Below are 26,922 nucleotides of genomic sequence, written 5' to 3' on the forward strand. Positions count from 1 at the left end.
TTGAATTTAACCTATCGATGGCCCTTTAGAACAGAGTGACTGTTATCTGTCTGTCTGTTAGTTTTGGGCATATTGTTCAGGAACAAATGGCCCAAGGGAGAAATCATTCCCACTAAACACTTTGCTTAGTCTGCACATAACAGAAGTGTCAAAAGTGGACATAACAGGAGGCTGCCTTTGTTCACCTGTTCAATGGATAAACTGGAAGGTTGGAGGGCAGCTGAACAGAGAAAGACCTCAACTTCCCAAATTGACTTACTTTATTCACTTTCCCCGCTGGCTTGGCTCACTTCTATATATAAACAGGGCAGACACAGAGATAGGAATGTGGCTGTCCACATCACATCTAATCTGGCCCCAACAAATGGCCAAGTCACCTGTAATTAAGATAAACCTTGCCTTACCTGTTACTTCACAGGTCAGCATGAGGCTCTGCCTCTCTTTCACTTTCACATCTTCCAGGTTGTTTTCTCCCACAATGCCCGGAGGAACTTTTACATGGTTAAAAACAAACCGAGAAAGGCATATGCATGAGGACATCTAGTTAGCTCACATTAGAAACCATAAATGCTGCTCCATGGTCAGCAACCATATTCTCAAAACATGCTGAAAGGTGAGAAATCTTGCACCTTGTCAAGTATATGATGAAACCTTAAATACACTCATTTACGTTGGGAGCAGGGGTTTTTCCTGAGACTTTCAATGGAAATTCATGTACTGTGCATTCATCCTATTATCTTCTCAGGTCATTTGGATGTGATAAAAGTCACAAGGCTCATCCACACTTCTGTTTACCCCACCCTTTCCTCCCAGGACAGGGGTCTGCAACCTTTAAGACAAAAAGAGCCACTTGGACCCGTTTCCGAAGAAAAAAAAACTGGGAGCCGCAAAACTCGTCATTATAAAAATAACTTTTTTGTCACTTTTTAAAATTATTTCTTTGTTTGACCCCTCAGAATTACTCCTCCTCATAGAAATAAACGTTAAATTAACAAGTTACCTTTTTTTTGGTGTGTGTTCTTCACTCCCCTTCAAAACAGTGACCAGAGTACATGCCCCCTTTCAATGCAGTGACCAGCGTACATGCCCCTTACAATGTAGCGGGCGGGAAGGTGACGTCGGGACGGTGCGTGACTAACGCACGCACCGCCCCCATGCGACGTCACAGCCAGTACAGCGCCCGCCACAGTGGGGAGTGTCAGGGCGCACAATGCGCCTCCTCCCCTCGCTAGTATCTGCCCCGGAGCTGCGGCAAAGGTGTAAAAGAGCCACATGCAGCTCTGGAGCCGCGGGTTGCAGACCCCTGTCCCAGGAAAAACCCATCTTTCACCCTGAATCAGAGCAAATGTCAATCAGGTTTTCTCCAGATTGACATTTGCTTCGATTTAGTGCTAAAGAACGGGTTTTCTGAGGGAAAGCAAAGGGGCAAAGGAAAAACCACCCAAGCCTGTACCCAGAAAGCACGAGACAAGCAGAAAATCACTTGACTCATGCTATCTAGACATGGGACAAGCAGAAATTGTTTTCCATTTGGTTGTGTAGTTTTTGGATGTGTTTTATTTATTGCTTATGACTTTTGTTATGTTGGTAATTATGTAAATCATGTAAGCCGCCTTAAGCATAGTTTTAACTATGGAAAGGCGACATACAAATAAAATGATGATGATGATGATGATTAAGTGCTGACAAGCCCATAGCGATGTCATTATTTTTCAAAAAAGTTTCTGGCAGTAGTACCTCTTAGAGTGGTGAACGGCACTATTTAGCGGGAAGAAACCCCCATGAAAATCCTCGTTATTATATATTTTACGTTGCTGTTTATTTGTATATATTTTACATTTTTATAAACGGATGTTTTATGATGGCCTATACTTGTAATGCCTAATAAAAGTTTGGCAAAGAAGAAAAAGGCTATAAAAATATCACTTTATTTTACATTCCCCCAAGGTGCCTGGATGATACAAGTTTGAATGGGATGCAGGTTTTTTTGGTGTCAAACAGTTTTTGTTTCAAAGGTGGTGTTTGGTTTTTACAAGCTTTTAGAATTTGCAGGAAGAGAGAATATGCTTTCCCATTTCTCACATTTCCTTCAAAGGCGCTCTGAGCGGTGGCATCTCTGTGCACATTAAGCGGAATTCCCGCCTGCCAGATTCTCCCCCACCCCCAAGTGCTGCTAAATGCCAACACCAGTTTTTTCCGATTAAACATATTTATTGGTTTTTAAATTGATTCACAGATATCTTTTTCATACATGTCAACATTCATAATAATAATAATAAACAAGTGAGATCTCTTAAGATTCTGTTATTGAACATGTATGAATGAATAAAAAATAAAATAAAAATTATGTTACTTAACTACTTATTATGTTGTTACTCTGTTTGCACCGGATTTTCCTCCACCTCTTACTTGGTTCCATAGAATTCTATGTTGTAAGCCTTTCCAATTGTGCCCAATCTTCTATTTACCGACGTTTCCACTGTTTCTACTAGTTATCTTTAGAAGAGTAATTCTAGCCCAGTCAAAAAATTTAAATCGCCACAATAATCTTTCAGATTTTTTTTTTTTTACAATATTCCAGTTATTGTTACATTTTTGGTATTCTTGATCTCTTAACTTCTTAAAGACACCAGTTTTTCAGTTGGCTAGATTTTAAAGCCATGGAACTATTCATGAATATCAGGAGCAAAAACCCAAAAGTTATTTAACCCTCCTGACATCTGTCGCATGCTCACCTAAAACAGAGAGTTCATAGTTCTTCCTCTCCTCTCCTGCAACGTTAGTCACCACACAGGTGTAGCGACCAGCATCCTTCATATTCACCTGCATCAAGCGCAACATCCTGCCACCTGAAGAGGAGTCATACATTCACATGTTATAATGAAAACTGACTGTCAAATATAGCCTGACAATATATAGTGCCCATATTGGTCCCAGGACACTGTCATGAGAATTTTAAGGCCTCAGATATGGAATATTCATAAATGCACACATATCTAAATATGTGAACCATGTGTCTGAAAAAGTATGGGAGAGCAATCCTGAAGCCATTTTGACTCTCCCAGTGACCTCAAATATTCCTCTGAAGTAAGGGAGGCAAATGGGGAAAGCCTTCCCATTGTATTTTTGCTTGCAAATCCTGTCTTAAGGGCGTATTTGTGTTTGAATAGCGTGAGCCTGTGACCTGGATTCAGGAACTATAAAGTTTTAACCATCACTAAAGAATGGCCAGGCTGCCCAGATAATGAAATCAGTGACCATCTTCAGGTATCCTGGTAGACAGGATTTCTGCTGTAGACAGCCTCCTTCTGTGATGTATGCACGATGTTTTGGGGAGAGGTCTTGGGCTACAGGGTGGGCAATTTGAAAAGTCTATATAAGGGCTTGTTCAGGGTTCTCCTCCCTCCTGCGTGTGGTGAGTGGGGACCGTGTTGCAACAGTTTTTTGAATAAAGATCAGGCTGACTAGCCGCTTTGCTTCTCAATATACTCTGGTTGGCCTCTGTTGTTTCCTCCTACCAATAGGTAACCCACTTAAGGACTCTATACAGGCTCCTGGATACCCCATGAAGAAAAGAGGAGCAGTTTTTATTACAACAATACCTTAACATTTCTGCGCATTAAAATGTGAACAGAGTGGATTTCTCCCTCAATCACACTTCCTCCTCGTACCTCCATGAGTTGCTGAGAAAGAGGTAAGTTCTGAATATCGAGGATTCTCCTACTGCCTCATTAAAAAAGGTAAGGGACCCTTGACAGCTAAGTCCAGTCACAAAGGACTCTGGGGTTGTGGCGCTCATCTCGCTTTACTGGCCGAGGGAGCCGACATTTGTCCGCAGACAGTTTTTCCGGGTCATGTGGCCAGCATGACTAAGCCGCTTCTGGCGAAACCAGAGCAGCGCACGGAAACACTGTTTACCTTCCCCGCCAGAGTGGTACCTATTTATCTACTTGCACTTCGACGTGCTTTTGAACTGCTAGGCTGGCAGGAGCTGGGACAGAGCAACGGGAGCTCACCCTGTTGCGGGGATTCGAACCACCGACCTTCCGATTGGCAAGCCCTAGGCTGTGTGGTTTAAACCACAGCGCCACTCACGTCCCTGCTGCCTCATTATCCCACCTCTAATCAGACAGGGTATAATCCAGGAAAAGTATTGCTATGTATTACTGCTGGTGTCGTAAACTAGCTCATATTTCGTTTCTTCTTTCCACAGGCTTCTACTTAATTTGACTCTAACTCTGCTGCACAAGGTGCTCATTTTATCTTTTTTTTTTTTAAAGTAACTTCTTCCACTTCAATAACCCCGGCTTACCTGATAGGATTCTTACAGAGCTACTCAAAGAGACAGGCTGCCCATACTTCAGCCATGTTATTGATGGGTGGGGAATTCCCGAAGCTTCACAAATCAGCGTGACAGGGTTTTTCTCGACTACGCTGATGTTTTCAGGCACAGTCAGGTCACCTGCAATGCTTGGAGGGACTGCAAAAAAACCACACACAAAAAAACCACAGAAGCAAGGCATATAAGAAAACATAATTCCATAATGGACAGCCAAAGCCGTCTGTTCCATAAAATAACCCACAAATGAAGAATAGAATCATAGAATCATAGAATCATAGAATCATAGAATCATAGAATCATAGAATCATAGAATCATAGAGTTGGAAGAGACCACAAGGGCCATCGAGTCCAACCCCCTGCCAAGCAGGAAACACCATCAGAGCACTCCTGACATATGGTTGTCAAGCCTCTGCTTAAAGACCTCCAAAGTAGGAGACTCCACCACACTCCTTGGCAGCAAATTCCACTGTCAAACAGCTCTTACTGTCAGGAAGTTCTTCCTAATGTTTAGGTGGAATCTTCTTTCTTGTAGTTTGGATCCATTGCTCCGTGTCCGCTTCTCTGGAGCAGCAGAAAACAACCTTTCTCCCTCCTCTATGTGACATCCTTTTATATATTTGAACATGGCTATCATATCACCCCTTAACCTCCTCTTCTCCAGGCTAAACATGCCCAGCTCCCTTAGCCGTTCCTCATAAGGCATCGTTTCCAGGCCTTTGACCATTTTGGTTGCCCTCCTCTGGACACGTTCCAGTTTGTCAGTGTCCTTCTTGAATTGTGGTGCCCAGAACTGGACACAGTACTCCAGGTGTGGTCTGACCAGAGCAGAATACAGTGGCACTATTACTTCCCTTGATCTAGATGCTATACTCCTATTGATGCAGCCCAGTATTGCATTGGCTTTTTTAGCTGCCGCGTCACACTGTTGGCTCATGTCAAGTTTGTGGTCAACCAAGACTCCTAGATCCTTTTCACATGTACTGCTCTCAAGCCAGGTGTCACCCATCTTGTATTTGTGCCTCTCATTTTTTTTGCCCAAGTGCAATACTTTACATTTCTCCCTGTTAAAATTCATCTTGTTTGTTTTTGCCCAGTTCTCTAATCTGTCAAGGTCGTTTTGAAGTGTGATCCTGTCCTCTGGGGTGTTAGCCACCCCTCCCAGTTTGGTGTCATCTGCAAATTTGATCAGGATGCCCTTGAGTCCATCATCCAAGTCATTGATAAAGATGTTGAATAAGACCGGGCCCAAGACAGAACCCTGTGGCACCCCACTAGTCACTCTTCTCCAGGATGAAGAGGAACCATTGATGAGCACCCTTTGGGTTCGGTCAGTCAGCCAGTTACAAATCCACTGAGTGGTAGCATAGTCAAGACCGCATTTTACCAGCTTCTTTACAAGAATATCATGGGGCACCTTGTCAAATGCCTTGCTGAAATCTAGGTAGGCTACATCCACTGCGTTCCCTTCATCTACCAGGCTTGTAATTCTGTCAAAAAACGAGATCAGGTTAGTCTGACATGACTTATTTTTCAGAAATCCATGCTGACTATTGGTGATCACAGCATTCCTTTCTAGGTGCTCACAGACTGTTTGCTTAATGATCTGCTCCAGAATCTTCCCTGGTATTGATGTCAGACTGACTGGGCGGTAATTATTTGGGTCCTCTCTTTTCCCCTTTTTGAAAATAGGGACAACATTTGCCCTCCTCCAGTCTGCCGGGACTTCGCCTGTTCTCCAGGAATTCTCAAAGATGACTGCCAGTGGTTCTGAGATCACATCTGCCAGTTCTTTTAATACTCTTGGATGCAGTTCATCTGGCCCTGGAGACTTGAATACATCTAGACTAGCCAAATATTCTTGTACTATCTCCTTAGTTATTCTGGGCTGTGTTTGCTTTGCTGAATCATTTGCTCCAAATTCTTCAGGTCGGGCATTGTTTTCTTTATCGGAGAAGACTGAGGCAAAGAAGGCATTGAGGAGTTCAGCCCTTTCTGTGTCCCCTGTTTGCATTTCACCATCTTCTCCTCTGAGTGACCCCACTGTTTCTTTGTTCTTCCTTTTGCTACGAACATACCCATAAAAGCCTTTTTTGTTGCTTTTAACCTCTCTAGCAAGCCTGAGTTCATTCTGTGCTTTAGCTTTTCTGACTTTGTGTCTACACGTGCTGGCTATTTGTTTGAATTCCTCTTTGGTGGTATCCCCCCTTTTCCATTTTTTGTACACATCCTTTTTTAATCTTAATTCAGTTAAAAGTTCTTTAGATAGCCACCCTGGCTTCTTTAGGCACCTTCCATGTTTCCGTCTCATTGGTATTGCCTGATGTTGTGCTTTTACTATCTCCCTCTTAACAAACTCCCAGCCATCATGAACTCCCTTTCCTTTTAGTATTGCTGTCCATGGGATCTCACCCAGCACTTCCCTAAGTTTTATGAAGTCGGCTTTCTTAAAGTCAAGAAATTGAGTCCTAGTATGCTTGGCTGCTCCTTTCCGCTGTATAGTAAACTTCAGAAGAGCATGATCACTCGCACCTAATGATCCTTCCACATCTACCCCACTAACCAGGTCATCAACATTGGTTAGGACCAGATCTAAAATGGCTGTTCCTCTTGTTGCTTCTCCCACTTTCTGGACAATGAAGTTGTCTGCAAGGCCAGTGATAGGTTAATAGGTGTTACGGAAATCACAGGGGGGGGGCACATCTTTAAAGTTAAATATTACAAATATTATGCCTGAATATATCCTTCCAACTTGACAGCTCAGGGAAATCACCTAACTTTAAAAATAATATAAAATCATCTCGTTTCCCAGTTCCCCCCATTCCAAAGCTATTTTCCCCTTGCAAAAGGACTCCAGGAAGTTCTCAGAGGTGAAAATTGCTGGGCTCATTGTTAGCCAAAGGAAGCCAAATCTCATCACCTGACTCGCCTCAGGCTCCAGACATGCAAAGGAACTTCTATTGTACTTTTGGGTGGTGGGTACTTAAGACATATTTGTCTATGCTAATCTTATACCTGAGTCTTGCCCTCCCATGTCTGCTTATGCTAATCTTGTACCAAGGACTTGTCTGGACATGTTTGCCAAGGTTAACCCCCCCCTTCGAACTGTATTCTGAGATGTAGTGGGAAAGTTTTAAAAGTCTTTGTCACCCCATCCTCAGGGTTCAAAATTTGCTCTTTGAACCTATTGCGCTATAAACTTTGGTCTACAACTATTTGGCTGGACTCCTTCCTTTATTCCGCAGGGACCCATGGGCTCTGCCCGACAGCTGGGTGACTGAGCAGCTTCACACCCAGATTTTTCCTTAACAATAGGTTAACAGAATGCTTTTGGCGGCTAGTGCTCAGAAATTTCTTCAGTGGGGCAATATGCTCATAATATGCATGCCCCAAATCTGGGGACTTGGATGAGCTCACAGCAGTTTCCCTTCTTTCTCAGGGAGAGACAAGGAACTTTCTTGTCTCTCTTGACACAAGGATAGCTGGAAGGGAGGCGGGGAAAAGGGAACAAACATGCCTTCCTTCTATGAGGACACAACACAGATGTCTTAGTGGGAATATACACACATCCCCTTTGAAAGGGACCCAGAAGTGTGGGGGAAAGAAGCACAAGTCACCCAACATTTCCTCTTGACACAATTTCCTTGTAACATTAGAAGCAGTTCTAAGGAGAACAACATGGACCTCCCGTTTTATGGCTAAGGAAGAGACAATCTGAGGTGCTCATACTTTTAGCAGGAGGCCAGTATGAGGAGCACTTGGGGGAAATTTTCAAGATTGGGGAATTATCAGTTAATTTACAGTACAGTGGAACCTTGGTTTTTGAATGTAAGCCATTCCAGAAGACCGTTTGACTTCCGAAACATTCAAAAACTGAGGCGGAAAGGGCTGTCAACAAATTCAATTGAGAAAATTGAAAAACACGCAGTGGAAGACGTTTGACTTCCAAGGCGCGTTCCAAAATGGAAGCATTTATTTCTGGGTTTTCGGCATTCAGGTTCTGAAATGTTCGTCAACTGAGAGGTTTGAGAACCAAGGTTCCACTGTGCAATGTTGGGCCAGCGCTGTAAAACAGAGTGGAATTGTTGATTTGGCCCCAAACATGCATCTCTTCTGTTGCACACATTTCCCTTGCTCACCGTGAATGCTTAAGTCATATTTCTTGTCAGTCAGTCCTGCCACATTCACAGCAATGCACACATAGCGGCCAGTGTCTGACACCTGAGAGTTTTTAAGCCACAGACGATGTCCTTCGTTCAGTATTTCCACTCCTCTTCCACTGACCAATGGACGGCCATCCTTCATCCAGGTGACAGCTGGCACCGGAATACCTTCTGCCTTGCATTCTAATGAAATATCATTCCCTCGAGTCACAGTTACATCCGACTGCTGGCTTTCGCTTCCCAATATAGTTGGACGAACTATTCGGAGAAACAAAACAACATTCCAGACTTAGCACAAAGAGTTCAGCTTCCGAGAACAAAGCTAAATGCGACGCAAAAAATCTGTGACTGTAACCGCCCAATGTCTTGTTTTCTTTTGCAGAATGCAGAGAGGGCAGGGGGTGGATTCCTGTGTAGGGGCATTGCATAGGGAAAGGAAGCCTTAAGCCTTTACCCCATGCCAATCCTACCCTCCAGGCTACTATTAACTGCAAGATGTGCTCACATGTACTCATCTTGTGCCTCCACCCCATGCAGCGGTGGGTGGCAGGATGAGATTGCAAGCTAGGGTGGTAGTGCTCCCTGGGAAAGAGAGAATCGGAGGGTCAGGGCACTGCGGAGGTCAGCACTAATTCAAATGCATAGGTGGAGCTAATGCACCTGCCAAATTAATTGCACAAGGTGGACCTCCCCATTGCCTTGCCCCTCTCAGTAAAAGGTAAAAGGCAAAGGACCCCTGGACGGTGAAGTCCAGTCAAAGGCGACTATGGGGTCGCGGCGCTCATCTTGCTTTCAGGCCGAGGGAGCCGGCGTTTGTCCGCAGACAGCTTTCCAGGTCATGTGGCCAGCAGAACTAAACCACTTCTGGCGCAAGGGAAACCAGAGCGCACAGAAACGCCGTTTACCTTTCCGCCGCAGCAGTACCTATTGATCTACTTGCACTGGTGTGCTTTCAAACTGCTAGGTTGGCAGAAGCTGGGACAGAGCAGCAGGAGCTCACTCCGTTGTGGGGATTCAAACTGCCAACATTCCAATTGGCAAACCCAAGAGGTTCAGTGGTTTAGACCACAGCACCACCCGCATTGTGTCCCAGTAAGCAGTAGCGACTCTGGTGCTGGGAGGTCAGGTCAGTGCCGCCCCCACAACCCCCTCTCCACTACTGATCCCACAGCTAATCACAGCTCAGAACCAATCATGGCTGCAGTACTGGAGCCAAGAGTAAAAACTCTCCCCCTGCAAGCCCAAACCAAACCCCCTCTGCTGCTGTTTTCTGCAAGAGACTCCCACAGTATGTTTAGCTTGGCCCCAAAGTTTTGGCAAAACCACCAAGGCTTCTTATTAATCTAATGTGGATAAGGTAAACTGATATTTACAAGTGGAGACTCCAGAGACCACTTTGTGGTCTTGCTGCAGAACAGAGGGTTGAACTAGATAATCGCCTGTTCCATTCTTGTTCTTTGATTGCAAGCCCTGCTTTACTCATCAACGGTAATCATTTCCAAACCAATGAACGGCCACAAGCAATTTGACATGTTGACCTACCATATACCACCAAGTTATATTCCTTCTTTGCTATTCCGGCAACATTTGAAGCCATACACGCATAGGAAGCGGCGTCTGATTTCTCAGCAATGGAAATTTGCAACTGCCTTCCTCCAGATAACACTCTGACCCTACCTGTAGGGTCAGCCAGCAGTGGAGAACCTACAAGAGAAACATTATTTCAGATAAAAATACAGAGCATAGGATGAGGCACATGGTTAAGGGTTCTTTGACACGGATTGTATTCCAGTCATATTTCCTGCTGGGCTAGGTCAGCCATAATCCAACACGGTCACAAACATTGAACCCTACTCCCATATAGCCAATGAGTGCTGGGCACAGGTGTCACTATGTTTATAGAAATCAACAGGCGTTCTGCCTAAGTCAGTGATGGCCAAACTTGGCCCTCCAGTCCAGCTGCTTTGGGACTACAATTCCCATCATCCCTGACCACTGGTCCTGTTAGCTAGGGATGATGGGAGTTGTAGTCCCAAGACAGCTGGAGGGCCTAAGTGGTATCATTCACCTCCATTTCACTGTGGATTTAGGTCTACAGTCTTGAAATTTTGCCTCCATAAAAATCGGTCCTTGTGGTCAGAGGTCAAGTAGGAAGAAGTCAAGGGTTAGAAGTCAGCATCATTGTACTGTATCAAGCTTGTCTTCTGTCCTACTAGGACTGGAGGAGGAAAGCAGACAAAGGGAGAAAGAGAGCAGGTAAGGGCAGGGTCCATTACATTAATGGGTCCAAGGATTCCGTGCCTCAGCCTAACTCATCTTAAACAAAGAAAGAACAATTTGATTTGAAAGCACCTTTAACAGAAGCAAATGAGGTTTTAGAAGCAAACGTTCAAATCTGTATCAACCGCTGCTGGCTATACAGACCGTACTCGTCACATTCAGCCCACGCACTTAAAACACATTTAAAGAGCATGGCTCCCCACAAAGAATCCTGTTTGCCTCTTACAGAGCTACGATTTCCCACACCCTCAATGAGCTGCAGTTCCCAGGACTATTTGGGGGAGCCACATGCTTTCAATGTATGGGGTGGGTGCAGTGGCATAGCGTGGGGGGTGCAGGGGGGCCGGCCGCACCGGGCGCAACATCTGGGGGTTATGGTTAGGGGGCGCAAATCCACGGGTTAGGGGGCGCAAATTACTTGCCTTGCCCCGGGTGCTGACAACCCACGCTACGCCACTGGGTGGGTGTGACTATGCACATGTAGGGGGCTAGGTGAAGAGGGGAGGGTTGCAGGGAAAGCTTTGCAAACCAATGAGAAAAAGAGAAGAAGAAGAAGAAGAAGAAGAAGAAGAAGAAGAAGAAGAAGAAGAAGAAGAAGAGTAGTAGTAGTAGTAGTAGTAGTAGTAGTAGTAGTAGTAGTAGTAGTAGTTTGGATTTGATATCTCGCCTTTCACTCCCTTTATGGAGTCTCAAAGCGGCTAACAATCTCCTTTCCCTTCCTCCCCCACAACAAACACTCTGTGAGGTGAGTGGGGCTGAGAGACTTCAGAGAAGTGTGACTGGCCCAAGGTCACCCAGCAGCTGCATGTGGAGGAGCGGAGACGCGAACCCGGTTCCCCAGATTACGAGACTACCGCTCTTAACCACTACACCACACTGGCGTAGGGAACAGCTAGCTCCTAAGGAAAGCCCTCACCCATAGCAGTTGCTTACCATTCTTTCTCCAGCTGAGGGCCGGGGGTGGAATTCCACTGGACTCGCATATCATACTGATGAGGTTTCCTTCAATTACTGTCAGACGAGTAAGCGTGTCTGAACTATAAATACTGGCTGGCACTAAAGTGGGGAAATGTCAGAAATAGCTGGTGATCTGTAACTTATAAAATTATCAAGTAATAAATGGCACCTAACACTGGGCCACTTGAGGAACCAACAGAAGAAGCAAAGTCAGACCCACACAGACACTTCTTTCAAGTACTGAATTCCTCATGGGGAGAACAGGACACACAACTGAATACCTTCCGTTTGCTCAAACTATTCCTGAGAACGTACAAAACAGGAACGAAACATTTCTGTTTGAACCTCTTCAACTCTTTCGGAGTTTGAAATAGTAAAGAGAATTAAAAGCTTCAGTGCTGGCAGCAGTTAAAGCCTTCCTTGCATCGCACCAATTTCTACTTCTTATTTCAGTTTCTCGTACTTCAAACCAGTACTGTAATACCCCTAAGTCTCCCAGAAGCAAAGCCTTAAACCCATCCGGCTGAATTCTGCCAGTTTTGGAAAGGGAGATAGCTCTGAGGAAATGGGCCAATATTAAATGAGACGCACAAATTTCCTGGATTTGCAACACCAAAAGGCTGTCCAACGTTGCTTCTGGATCCTGCGTGCAAGCAAAGAATATGTTTCTAAACCATCACTTACAGATGGTTTTCACAGGCAGGTCTATGGTATAATGATTTTGAAGGAAGAGGATTTAGCTTGTAAGAACATCTAGATCAGGGGTGTAGCTAACCTGGTGCCCTCTCAGTGATGCTGGACAATAATAATAGAATATAAAAACACAATAAAACAACAGACTATAAAAAACACAATAAAACAGCAAACATTTAAAAAAATCCCTAAACAGGGCTGCCTTCAGATGTCTTCTAAAAGTCAGATAGTTGTTTATTTCCTTGACATCTGATGGGCGCCACTACCAAGAAGGCCCTCTGCCTGGTTCCCTGTAACCTCACTTCTCGCAGGGAGGGAACTGCCAGAAGGCCCTCGGAGCTGGACCTCAGCATCTGGGCTGAATGATGGGGGTGGAGACACTCCTTCAGGTATACTGGGTCGAAGCCGTTTAGGGTTTTAAAGGTCAGCACCAACACTTTGAATTGTGTTTGGAAACGTACTGGGAGCCAATGTAGGTCTTTCAGGACTGGTGTTATATGATCTTGGCGACCACACCCTGTTACCAGTCTAGCTGCTGCATTCTGGATTAATTGTAGTTTCTGGGTCACCTTCAAAGGTAGCCCCACATAGAGAGCATTGCAATAATCCAAGCAGGAGATAACTAGAGCATGCACCACTCTGGCAAGACAGTCTGTGGGCAGGTAGGGTCTCAGCCTGCGTACCAGATGGAGCTGGTAGACAGCTGCCCTGGACACAGAATTGATAGATCTTAAGAGTCAGTGCAACTTGTGTAAAGATTTATTTGCATAGCTGCCATGAAAGATGACAAGGGAAAGTTTGAGTTTTTCCTAACCGTATGTTCTGGCACACTGGCAAACCCTAGGCAACTGGAAAATCCAAACTGACATAAAAAGTGAAGCTTGGGATCAACCACTAGATGCCACCACCAGTCCAGTGCGTAATGTTTCAATCTTCAGGCAATCAGAGATTGCTTTAACTTATTCTGGGGGGTTGCATAGCATAAATAGGGAAGTGAGAAAAAACTGTGAGAGAAATTTGCAATCCATCTTTGGAGAAAGAATGCTTCTATGAATATTGTAATGCAGTTCTCCAGCCCAAAGAGCATACAAAAATGCATTTATTAGGGGAAAGTGCACACAAAAATATGCACACTATGGTGAACTACACTCAGGGGAGATGCTTCCAAAAATCCATACATCAGGGAAAACTGCATACCAAAAGGCATATGTTAGAAGAAATGTGAACAATAATATGTATAAATCTTTGCGTACTCTTTTTTAAAAAAAACCAGGAACTGATGCAGAAACTGGAAGAATGAAAAACAAACCAATATTTTCAGATCCATTCCACTCTAGTTCCTTGGCAAAATTACCCATACTCATCCTAGTATCAGGGGTTTGAAAATGAATTTCTCACACTTTCTCACTTTTTTATCCTGTGTCCAAGAGGTCTCAAAATGAGCTTGTATTAAAATAACATAGTAAGATTCCCAGGATTGTAAACTACAGATACAAGAGTGAATATCAGAAAAACAAATCTCCTGAACTGCAGCACAATTGTGCAAATTTCTCATACCCCTTCCCTAATAGTGTCATACCTTGGAAATCAAACAGAATCTGTTTCGGAAGTCCATTTGGCTTCCGAAACGTTTGACTTCCAAAGCGTGGCTTCTAATTGGCTGCAGGAAGCTCCTGTGGCCAACTGGAAGCTGCGGAAGCCCGTTGGATGTTCGGCTTCTGGAACACTCACTTCCGATTTTTGATCGTTCGGGAGCCGGAATGTTCAACGCCCAAGGCATTCGGGAGCCAAGGCACGACTGTATGCACCTAGGTTTTCCAGGAACACACATTTCATTCACTAATAGAGTTCCGTTCTTTATGAAAGTGATTGCAAAAGCTGCATATCTTACCCCATACATTGACGTTGTAGTTCTTTTCCGTTTTTCCAGCCACATTTGTGGCTTCACAAGTGTAACGTCCAGTATCCTGAGTTTGCACTTCTTTAATCTAGCAATTTTTTAAAAAACCACACATGAAATATTCCAGCAATCAGTTATGAATGCATCACAATGTAATAAAAATAATAAATAATAATAATTTTATTTATACCCTGCCCACTCTGGGCTGCTTCCAACAAAATATCAAAATACAATAGTCCATCAAACATTAAAAGCTTCCCTAAACATAGTATAACCTTACTTGCAAATTTACTCACGGGCTTAATAGATTATTGGTCAACTACTGAGTGGGAAGACTGATTGAAAAGCGTTGTTTTCCTACCTCAGTAGATAAAAAGTATTCTCTCTCTACCCTTACATTACAGTAAGAGCTGGTGATGGTTCATCAGCTGGAAATAAATTCTCCTGATTACACTTGCCACCAGGTTTTGCCTGAATCAAACCTAGAAGCTGACACAGTGTAACAGCTAGGAGCCTAAGCCAGGGCCGGCTCAGGATATTTTGCTGCCTGATGCAATGGACAAGATGGCGTCCTCTTCCAAGGCACACGCAGAAGCCAATTTGACTGGTAGTTGAATTGTACACCAATACTAGTGAAATTTGAGGGCAGCAGACTAGTGCCCGGGGGTACAGGTCAGGCCACAGGGCACTCACAGCTCTGTCCCCTCCCCGCACCTCAGCACCTGCCACCTGAGGCAACAGCATCACCCTGCCCCATCATACGCCAGCGCTAGACTAAGCTATGAACCATGAAGTTCCTGGTTTAAATCTCCCCTCTACCATAAACCCACTAACTTTAGGCTACTTAGTCTCAGTCCCCAGTTTATACAGGAGAATAATACTAAGCTTACCTAACAGGGTTGTTGTTAAGGATTATAATAAGCCGTTATATGTGAAGTGCTTTGAACCATCAAAAGTTCACTGAGGTAGTAAAGGTAAAGGGACCCCTGACCATTAGGTCCAGTCGTGGCCGACTCTGGGGTTGTGGCGCTCATCTCGCTTTATTGGCCAAGGGAGCCAGCATACAGCTTCCGGGTCATGTGGCCAGCATGACTAAGCCGCTTCTGGCGAACCAGAGCAGCACACGGAAACGCTGTTTACCTTCCTGCTGGAGCGGTGCCTATTTATCTACTTGCACTTTGATGTGCTTTCAAACTGCTAGGTTGGCAGGAGCAGGGACCGAGCAACGGGAGCTCACCCTGTCGCGGGGATTTGAACCACCGACCTTCTGATCAGCAAGTCCTAGGCTCTGTAAGCTCCTCAGCAGCCGGTCTCCAGCACTTTACCTCCTCTACCAAGCTACGTCCTGCTCTGGTCTTCACGTAAACTGGGTACATTAAGCTCTGGATCAAGGGAACCCTGTCGTCTACCTTGCAATCAAACAGCAGTCCTTACAAATCCTTTGCGCCAAAGAGCACTCCCCACTCTGAGCAACCCCATAAGGCAGCCATGCAGACTCTCTTTCTTTGCCCTCCATTTATGCTTGATTTTGAACCCGGCCAACAGCCTGCCTTCAGTCGTGTGATTTGCCCGTGGCCATTTTGATCCTCGTTTGCTTGTGCCAAAACGAGGGCCACCCTCTTGTCTTAGAACTTGGCCTGGCATTATTAGAGCAAAATCACAAGCATATTTCGAGAGTTCAGCTCCAGCGAAAACATCACCACCAACACTTATTATTTGTAGAAGCATCTGAATACAATAAAGAGAGCTGATCCGATGCATTCTGCTGTTTGGGGGGGGGGGCAGCAAATGATACCCTTCCCTCTTCATCCATTCAAGGGTCACAAAGTACAGAAGACCAGTCAAGTTATTTCAGCATCTGAGGCAGAAAATCCTACAATGCTTCTCCCACTCCCTGGCTGTAAAAGTACAATAAATTAAATAAACAATTTTCTGCCTTTTCAGGGCACCCACAATCAGCTGCCCTGTGCTGCCACCTCGCTCTACCTAATGGTAGGGCCAGCTCTGACAACACTCTAGAAGCAGGAAAGGATCTCTTGAAAAATAAAATATGCCATCAAAGAGAAATATGAGAGATGAAATATGAGGTCTTAAAAATTTATTAAAGTGAGACTAAGATGTGAGCAGCCAAATATTCAGAGGGAGACAGTACCACGCAGAAGGGATCACAAAGCAGGAATGGAAATGAGAAGCAGCCCAAGAGTGGAGATTTAATAAGAAGATTAGTGTTTAAGGAATGGAGGAAATGAGAGGAAGGGGGAGAGGGCATAACAAAGACAGGCAGGAGTGGCCAAGACCATGGAGAAATTTAAAGATTAAAAAGAAGATTAAACTTGATATGAAACAATAAGGGAACCAGTGAAGGGAAACGTATACTATGTACGTGGACATAGGTGGAAAAATATTGAAGGAAGCAAAATTGTTCAGTAAGACTAGAATTGTTCTTCAAGCGGGGTTCAAGCATCTATAAGTTGTCAGTGAATCTTGACCTTGAGCAAAATTCAGTGCAAGCTCAGAATCTCCTAATGAGGCTAAACCTCTGCAGTAATTCTACAGGAAGTCAACTAATTCAGTAAGTTGGCAAAATTCCACAGGAGGTTTTTGCCTGTCTCGCTTCTCCCCAATAGTCACAGAACCTAGGGTGCCAGTTCCCTGAGAAAGGTCCGCTATATCAGAACTAGAGTGACAGAGTGCCTTAATCCATTTTAATTGCACAAACCTAAATTTCCTGGTGTGGGCTTGAAATCCCCCCTGCACCCAGTCTGGAGGTAAAGGTAAAGGTAAAGGTACCCCTGACCATTAGGTCCAGTCGTGACCGACTCTGGGGTTGTGCGCTCATCTCACTCTATAGGCCGAGGGAGCCGGTGTACAGCTTCTGGGTCATGTGGCGAGCATGACTAAGCCGCTTCTAGCGAACCAGAGCAGCGCACGGAAACGCCGTTTACCTTCCCGCCGGAACGGTACCTATTTATCTACTTGCACTTTGACGTGCTTTCGAACTGCTAGGTTGGCAGTAACAGGGACTGAGCAACGGGAGCTCACCCCGTCATGGGGATTCAAACCGCCGACCTTCTGAATGGCAAATCCTAGGCTCTGTGGTTTAACCCACATCGCCACCCGCGTCCTGTCAGTCTGGAGGTACCTTTACTCTATTTATACATTAGCTGCTTAAAACACAACAAGGTCATTTTTCTGCACCATGTTCCAATTGCCAAACATACCAGGGAGGAGGCAAAGATGTCTTCACCCAACAAGCACTGCCTGATTTGTTTTCCCACACCCCAAACCCCACCCCCTAAATGCCTATTCAACAAATCTATCATTTGCACCCATGTTGTCAACTGCACACGTGCAACAGAGGTTTCTAGTGTACACACCCCAGATCAGCTGCAGCTTTCATTTTCATATTGGACATGTTGTCAACTGCACATGTGCAACAGAGGTTTCTAGCGTACACACCCCAGCTCAGGTGCAGCTTTCATTTTCAAATTGGACGGGAACTGGTTTGAGGGAAAGCAGCAGTCTTTCTCAAGAAACTGCAGGATACTTATGGATTGTGGCTAGCTTCACATGTGCTCAGCTTCAAGCGCAAATAAAAAGAAATGTGCGCACAGCTTCTGTGTCAAGAATCACAGTGCCAGTGGAGCCTTGTGTATCATTAGTGTCAGGGGTCATAAGGATGAAAGACTTGAGAGGGGAAAACTTTTATTTTTAACTTACCTTCAATACACTTCCACCTTCTGTGATGCTGAGACCCAGTTTCTTCAGCAATGGCTGGCCATCCTTCAGCCACTCTAAGGTTGGTGGGGGAATAGCATTGCTCTGGCAGTGGAGCTCCAGATCTTCGCCCATAACCACAGAGACATTCTGTTCCTCTCCCATAATGTTTGGTGGAACTGAAGCATGTTAAGATTTAATGTCATCTCTTTTTGCTGTAGCAAAGGAAACTAGTCTCTCTCCCAAAACAGCGAGCTGGTGTCCCTAGTCATAGAACCAAAGGATAGGCAAGAACCAGGGCTGGATTAAGGTTTGGTGAGGCCCTAAGCTACTGAAGGTAATGGGGCCCTTTATATGTCCAGCTGTCCTTTTTCAACAACAAATTGTCACAGTTTTTTGTGTTGAATATATGCTAATTTATAGTTTATAGACCTAATAGGTATCTAAAGCCATTTAGAAACACTGTTGTTGTATGTACATTTTATTTTATTTGTTTTTTATCTTATATCTTGGAAGTGTACATTAAGTTGTTTTTTCCTTTAAATTTTTTTGGGGCCCCCAAGAGAGTGGAGTCCTAAGCTATAGCTTGTTTAACTTATACATAAATCTAGCACTGGCTAGAACTCTGAAAGCTTGACTCTCAGTCTCTGATAAAGAACCTCTAAATGTAGGCCATTCTGATTCCCTCACCCCCCAAAAAATTCTCCCAAACACTGGTGTTTCTAATGATTAATCTAAAACAGCTAATATCCAAATTGGCTCATGGAGGTTACACACATGATTTAGAACTATAATTGTGCTACAATCAGTTACTTTACTTATTCTTACGTAATCATGAATTTGACTTTAATGCAAATCTGGATGTTTCTTTCATCAACTGAGAGCATTCATTAACCAGTTAGTGTGAAGTTATTATTCTTTTGTTAAAGAAAGAAAGTGTCCGTGCCACTCTTAGCTCCCTCTTTTTGAACTACCCTGTAAATTGGTGGCATCGCCCTTGAACTGTTCATCCAGAAACACGAGTTTTTGAAATTAACCGTGCGTGTCCTTAACTGTGAGCAAATGGAAGATGGAAACAGGCGACAACAGGACTGGTTTACATTCAAAGCGTGCAGCATTTTCCCAGAGACAAATATTTAGTTAACCAAGAAACAGAAGATTAAAGTGGCTCCATTTTGTAGAATGGTGTAGATCAACAATGCTATTTCTTTTAAACAGTAATCAAAATCGTTTTGTAAGACCAAGTAGACAAATCACGCCCATCCCCCAATTTGTTTCTCTAACCTCTCCATCTTGGGTGAAAAATATTTTTGGTCCTTCCTCTCCAAAGCTGTCAACTTACAGATTTGAAAATAAGGGACCAGCAGCCTCGAAAATAAGGGATCAGCAGCCAAAATAAGGGATTTTCAGGGCACAGGTATATTCAACTGCTGAGGCCCTCCGAGACAAAGGCAGAAAGCCCAGAAACGCAGCAAAGGGGATGCAGCAAGGAAAACCACCGTCACCTCTCCGCTGGGAAGCGCTGAACAAAGGCGAGCCCCCAGGCAACGTGGCTAATTTGATCAGCACAAGGCATGCAAGCTCCACCCCCGTCGTTCTTAGACTCCTTATTGGGTGAGCAACGCAGCCAAGCAACACAGTTGGAGCCTCCCTCCTCCCTGGCCGGCAGGGAGGGAGGGAGAGGAGCTGCTTCCTTTGAAACCTGGGAAATTTAAGGGACATCATCAATAAGGGACAGCAGCAGGACACAGCGCTGGGATAAGGGACTTTCCCGCCAAATAAGGGACGGTTGACAGCTATGTTCCTCTCTGCTTCTCACATGAATGGTTGATTAACAAATTGCCACAATATATTTATAAATGTCTGTTCTATGGGCACCAGTGTATTTGAATGAAACACCACACCCCATAAAAACTCAGGCAACTTCCCCAACAAGCCAAGCACTCCTAGTTTTTAAAAATAAAAAATGGGAGTGGCAGAAGGTTTTGGTGGGCACCAAGAGAGGTGTCTGAGGGCACTGTGTTGTCCATAGGCCCCAGAGTGATCATCCCTGTTCTAATTCATTAAGAGATATGTTGTTTCAGTCCCTGGCAGTTCTTTCAATGTTTATGCTTGGGAAAGTGGAGTCCTCACCATGAACTTTGAGATCAATATCCCTCTGTTTCTCCCCTGCAGCGTTAACCGCAACACATGTGTACCTTCCCGAGTCACTGATCTGTGCGCTCGTCAGTGCCAGGATACGACCTCCAGAAAGAATCTAAAAAAAAAAAAAAGAGGTGAAATTGTCAAAAAGTGACATGGATCGTGGCATGTAATTGACAAACATAATTATATATCAAGTTGCATCAATCACACAATGCAATTTTCCTATCCTGTTTGGTTTTATCTTCACAATACATCCACAGATCTCTACTATATCTGTTCCTGTCTTACTACTTTGCACTTATTAATATCAATTTATTCATTTCTTAGCGACTAGCCAAGGGATTTGATTATCTTCATATCGAATTACAATCCTGATTGCAATTCAAAATCAGGTGTCTTCGTGTTCCTCATTATTTCCCACCAAATAAAGAAAAATGAAGTGCGACGGGATCATAAACTCTCCCCCAAAACTACCTTGTGAGCTCCGCCATCATGTCACCCAAGCATAGGGACCCCTGACCATTAGGTCCAGTCGTGGATGACTCTGGGGTTGCAGCGCTCATCTCGCTTTATTGGCCGAAGGAGCCGGCGTACAGCTTCCGGGTCATGTTGCCAGCATGACTAAGCCGCTTCTGGCGAACCAGAGCAGCACACGGAAACGCCATTTACCTTCCCGTTGGAGCGGTACCTATTTATCTATTTGCACTTTGTGCTTTCAAACTGCTAGGTTGGCAGGAGCAGGGATCAAGTAACGGGAGCTCACCCCGTCGCGGGGATCCAAACTGCCAACCTTCTGATCAGCAAATCCTAGGCTCTGTGGTTTAACCCACAGCGCCACCCGCACCCCTGGTTATTATTACAAGAATGGAACCACATTAGCTGGCTGCAACAAGCGAGAACGTAATCTCCTTCCATTCCTGGTGTTTGGAAACCTACTATGACAGTGACCCAGGCACCAGCGTGTCTCCACTACTAAGGAATGGCAGAGGGAGAAAAATCTTTGGCTCATATGTGGTATGTGTGTCATAACTAGAATATTTCGAACCAGGCACTGGACTTCCAAGTTCCAACAATCCCAGCCAGAGTGGGCAACGGTCAGGACCTGCCCTCTGCCATAGCAGCCAAAGCACTGGGACGTTTCCTGGCGGAGGGAGGTGTTCCTGGCCTCTGGCTAGATAAATTGAGTTAGCTTGCCTGCCAGATTGGACCATGTAGACTCGAGTAGAGCTCACTCTGGGGCGCAGTCCTGACTGGGTCTACAGAGGACTCCACTCAGAGCTATTCCCCAGGGATAAAAACAGGCACCTGGCTCACTGCAAACACTTTTTATTTATTTTTTGCATCTTGCTCCCACCCTCCCTATCATTGTGCTAGCTTCTACCAGCTTTGTAGGTAACATGGGGTAATCTGACCTTGCTATGGACTAAGTTGGCTGGCCGGGGAGGAATTTCCCCCCTGCCAGGTAAATTGGCTAACCTGGGAGGTTTTCGCCTTCCTCATAGCAATCATCGCTACTTTGGAAGGTAAGGCATCGGATATAACCTAGGCATGGCTGCAGGGGAGGTTGTAAATCTCTACCTGCCTCTCCGTGGGAATATGGGTATCCTGTTAAAAGGAGGTGCTCCAGTCTGGATTCCCAGGTGTGGGGACTAAGGCCAAAACACTCCTTGAAATGGCAATCCCTGAGAGCTGGCCTGGTTTGCATGAGTCACACTCTGTCATGCTTTAACCAAGCCCTAACATGGAAGCAAAGGGGCGCAGGTGGCACTGTGGGTTAAACCACAGAGCCTAGGACTTGCCAATCAGAAGATCGGCGGTTCGAATCCCCACGACGGGGTGAGCTCCTGTTGCTCAGTCCCTGCTCCTGCCAACCTAGCAGTTCGAAATCATGTCAAAGTGCAAGTAGATAAATAGGTACCACTCCGGCGGGAAGGTAAACGGCGTTTCCATGGGCTGCTCTGGTTCACCAGAAGCGGCTTAGTCATGCTGGCCACATGACCCGGAAGCTGCACGTGGGTTCCCTCGGCCAATAAAGCGAGATGAGCACCGCAACCCCAGAGTCGGTCACGACTGGACCTAATGGTCAGGGCTCCCTTTACCTTTAACATGGAAGCATGGAACAATTTCCCATTATTATTATTTTGAATTTATTTTCCAGCCCAACAGCCCAACCCAACAGCCCCCCTCCAAAAAAACCCCACACAAACATTTTAAGAGGGTATAGGATGTAAATCTGATCAACCAAAGGCCTGGTTAAAAGGGAATGTTTTTGCCTGGCGCCTAAAGGTTGCAATGAAGGCACCAGGTGAACTTCCTTGGGGAGAGCATTCCACATACAGGGAGCCACTGCAGAGAAGGCCCCGTTCTCGTGTTGCCACCTTCCAGGCCTCTTGAGGAGAAGACATACAAAGAAGGGCCCCAGAAAATGATCTCAGGGTCTGGGTAGGTTCATATGGAAAGAGGCGGTCCTTGAGGTATTGCAGTCCTGAGCCATTCGCCTCTCATTGGCTGCAATGTGGCTTCCCACAGAGCACTCATTTCTGGTGCAGCAAACGAAGGTGCAGAAAAGTGGAGAACGCTACAAACAGACCATGCTACGCAGTAATCACAGGGTCACTTCCAGGGTGGGATGTGGGGAAGCCCCTTGACTGCCACCGAAAAGCTCAGGCCACCGATTTCATTAAATAAGCTAGTTTAAATAGTCCTGGAACCCTCAAGAGTAGCATCAAAGTACCTGGAGTCCATTTGAGAAACTAGAAACAGGGCTACCATCTTTCAGCCAGGTCAGAATGGGAACAGGGATCCCACGAGCTTCACATTCCAGTCGAACCGGATTATTAACCACAACAGTTACCATTTCGTTGTTGCCAGAAATGGAGGGTGAAACTGACAAGAGGAGGAAGAAGAAGAATAATTAAGTATTCGAAAGTCCCATCTATTCAGATGCGTGTGAGTCTGTGTTTTCTGAATGGAATTAAACTTTGGTGGTTCCTCAGCCTTTTTCCATCTGTCTCCCCGCCCTCTCCCCAAGTTTGGGCTTAGAATGGTATATAACATGCATGTCCAAAGTCAGTTTCGGGGGCCTAATCTGGCCTTGCCAGTCAGTTTAATATGGCCCCTGTGGTAGTTTATTTCCTGGGGTAAAATCCTGGGGTAAAGTGAAGCTCAATAACTTCAATCCTAAGAAAAGGTAAACAACTTTGGTCGGCCCTCATGGCCCTTCACTTCATCAAATCTGGCCCTCTCTGAAGAAAGTTTGGACACCACTGCTATATAATATCCCTGGCGCCAAACATTTCTTGCAATTAATAGTTGGGTGGAGTTAACGGCTGTTGGCTGTGTCTTGGGCCACAGCAGCTGAAAAGGAAATGTGCTGCTCCCAAGTCATTATAAATCAATTAATATTAAAAGCAACTGAACACAGTTTCTGTTTAGCTCAGAGGGAGAATCTGACTCCACAAGCCAGCATGCCACATTTTAGCAGTGCACTTGCAAGCCCATCTCTCAAACAACCAATCAAACATATGCAAGAATAGCTGTCTAATGGGGCTTTTTAAAGAGCGACTTTCCATTAGTGCTTTAGGAGCAAAGAAATAACAACAACAAGAATGATATAGCACTAATCCTGCAGAAGCAGCATAGTAGCTGACAACTTTTGAAGGCAGCCCTGTATTAGGAAGCTTTTAATGTGTGTCTTACTGTGTTTTTATATTAAGTTGGAAGCTGCCCAGAGTTGCTGGGTCTAACCAGTTGAATGGGCGGAGTATAAGTAATAAATGATTGTTGTCATTATTACTGTACAAGCATTACTCATTTGATTGACAGCTAATCAGTTTGGGTTTTTTGTATTTAAAAAAAACTTTCTTCCTAGCTTTTGCTGACAGGTGAAGACATTTTTTGCTCTGGTGGTCTTTTGCCTTGCTAAGTGTCTGATGATGTTAATAGGCACATATTCTCTGTGGTCTCGTCCTCTGCTGCTGCACTGCTATTGAACTTTAATCCAAGCTTTCATTTTCTGATATCAATATGATTTTCTGATATTAAAAGTGTTGTATGCCAACCTGATTCATGGGCATTGGAGGACAGGACAGACATGTCTACTAGTAGCAGTAGTAATAATCATCCTCGTCATAAATGTTTCTTCATGATTGTGCAATATTTTTGCATGATAAAGTAACAAGTGCTGCAAATTACAGTGGAACCTCAGAAGCCAAACGCCTGTAAACTTGAATGTTTCGGCTCCCGAACGATCAAAAACTGGAAGTGATTGTTCCGGTTTTCGAATGATTTTCAGAAGCCGAATGTCTGGCGCGGCTTCCGATTGGCAGCAGGATGTTCCTGCAGCCAATCGGAAGCTGTGCCTTGGAAGTCGAACATTTTGAAAGTTGAACGGACTTCTGGAACAGATTCCGTTGACTTCCAAGGTACGTCTGTGGTACATTTTTGGTAAAGAAAGAGGCTTGATAACAAGCGTAAAGGGGCTGAACAATTGCCAAGACAAACCAGGGTTTGTATTCCACAGACACACAAAGATTGTGGCAAGGAAACCAAGGAGAACATAAATTTAAATTCTCTCTCTTAGCACACAAAGGGAAGAACATCTTGGCTTGTGCATTTAAATCTGTATGAATTTTTTGCACCCAAGTAAAAACCTGTGTTCTGTAGTTGCATCTAATTTGGCCAGACTATAAGAAAACAATGGATTTAAAAACAACAACAACATTGCTGTTGGAAGTGGTTAAAGGTGTCTCAAGGGTCCGAAAAGGTTGACGGCTACTTAAGTGCAAGACTAGCAACAACGAAATAAACACTTCAGTTTGCTGGAAAGGCAACATTAAAATCTGTCTTCCAGACACGACTACACTGCACAGTTCTGTCAAGGAAACACTTCAGAACGGAGTGTTCTCCCATTTTTAAGTTTTGCCGGTGCTACAGAACTGAGCTCTGGACTAAATCTTCCCCGAGTTTTCTCCTGGGAAACGATTTTAACGAGTACCTGGAAGCTATTAAGTGCGCAAAATAAAACATGAAAAGAACAGATGAAATGCGGAGAGGTGTTTCCCCCCTCGAGCAGTCATTTTTTTATGAGAAGAAATATTTACCGTGAACCTGGAGGCTGAAGAACAGCTCGGCTATTCCTGCTGCATTCGCCACAACACATTTATAAATGCCAGTGTCGGAGATGTGGGCGCCATCAATCTGCAAAACCTGCCCTCTGTTCAGGAAGCTGACGCTGGCAGTGTTGGTGAGAGGGTGGTTATCTTTGTACCACGTGATGACTGCAGAGGGAATTAAGTAAAAGAGGCTGGTGAGAGGGGTCTACAACTCGCTGCTCTGAATTTATCTAAAACTCCAAACCTCCTTGGAAGGGCGAGGAAAGGCCTACCTAGAATCATAGAATCATAGAATCAGAGTTGGAAGAGACCACAAGGGCCATCGAGTCCAACCCCCTGCCAAGCAGGAAACACCATCAGAGCACTCCTGACATATGGTTGTCAAGCCTCTGCTTAAAGACCTCCAAAGTAGGAGACTCCACCACACTCCTTGGCAGCAAATTCCACTGTCAAACAGCTCTTACTGTCAGGAAGTTCTTCCTAATGTTTAGGTGGAATCTTCTTTCTTGTAGTTTGGATCCATTGCTCCGTGTCCGCTTCTCTGGAGCAGCAGAAAATAACCTTTCTCCCTCCTCTATGTAACATCCTTTTATATATTTGAACATGGCTATCATATCACCCCTTAACCTCCTCTTCTCCAGGCTAAACATGCCCAGCTCCCTTAGCCGTTCCTCATAAGGCATCGTTTCCAGGCCTTTGACCATTTTGGTTGCCCTCCTCTGGACACGTTCCAGTTTGTCAGTGTCCTTGAACTGTGGTGCCCAGAACTGGACACAGTACTCCAGGTGAGGTCTGACCAGAGCAGAATACAGTGGCACTATTACTTCCCTTGATCTAGATGCTATGCTCCTATTGATGCAGCCCAGAATTGCATTGGCTTTTTTAGCTGCCGCGTCACACTGTTGGCTCATGTCAAGTTTGTGGTCAACCAAGACTCCTAGATCCTTTTCACATGTACTGCTCTCAAGCCAGGTGTCAAGCCTGTTATGTTCAAATGTCACTCATGCACAAAAGTAAAACAGAGGCTTTGAGTGCCTCCGTCTCGGATGGCAAATGCGGAAAAGCAAAGGCAGTGGGCGGGTGGGGAAAAAATTAAGGAATTCCTTCTCACTTTTGAAATGCAAAGAAGCTCAGTGTTAGGATTAGGGCTGGGCAATATATCGACCAGTTTGAAGTCCATATTGTGATATTGGTTTAATAATGTGCGTGTGACTGCATGCTATGTAAAAATCCCAACTTTGGAAAACTGGTCAAGCCAGCCAACACTTCTCTCGATTCCTGCAGCTCCTGTTAACTCTGTTGTCTCGGCTCTCGAGAATTACGAGAGCAGGCGCCGGCAAAAATCGCAATGCAGGAAAAATCGCGAAGTCAGCCAACGCCTCTACCTAGCTCCATCCTTATTTCAGACATCGTAATATATTGGCATATCAGAAGGCTTAGGTGGTGATATATAGCACAGTGTTGAAAACCCAGCCCTAATTAGAACACAGTGCTACATCCGAAGCAACAGTAAGTCATGGTCCCATCAACACTAGGATTTCTACTTGTGCAATGGAACTCCCCCCCCCCCAATGCGCCCCTAAATCTATTATAGGGGGTCCTTCCAACCCTCTG

General features: G+C 44.9%; 1 protein-coding gene across 4 annotated transcripts in view; it reads right to left on the reverse strand.

The window, feature by feature from the left end:
- Positions 1-26,922, reverse strand: part of HMCN1 (hemicentin 1) — a 329,394-nt gene that overhangs the window by 116,092 nt on the left and 186,380 nt on the right. For all 4 annotated transcript variants that reach the window (XR_014008183.1, XM_081194243.1, XM_081194242.1 and 1 more), the window contains 11 exons: positions 25,297-25,473; positions 22,929-23,080; positions 20,183-20,306; positions 18,053-18,228; positions 14,324-14,420; positions 11,716-11,838; positions 10,045-10,206; positions 8,479-8,760; positions 4,313-4,480; positions 2,736-2,849; positions 405-491 (listed from right to left, as the gene is read on the reverse strand). Coding sequence is in view for 3 of the 4 variants with exons in the window: in XM_081194243.1 (XP_081050369.1) it covers positions 405-491; positions 2,736-2,849; positions 4,313-4,480; positions 8,479-8,760; positions 10,045-10,206; positions 11,716-11,838; positions 14,324-14,420; positions 18,053-18,228; positions 20,183-20,306; positions 22,929-23,080; positions 25,297-25,473 (1,662 nt within the window). In the remaining variant the exon portion in view is untranslated. The remainder of the gene's footprint in view (positions 1-404; positions 492-2,735; positions 2,850-4,312; positions 4,481-8,478; positions 8,761-10,044; positions 10,207-11,715; positions 11,839-14,323; positions 14,421-18,052; positions 18,229-20,182; positions 20,307-22,928; positions 23,081-25,296; positions 25,474-26,922) is intronic.

Source organism: Podarcis bocagei (assembly GCF_964188305.1).
Source record: "Podarcis bocagei genome assembly, chromosome: 5".
NCBI classification, from domain to species: Eukaryota; Metazoa; Chordata; class Lepidosauria; order Squamata; family Lacertidae; genus Podarcis; species Podarcis bocagei.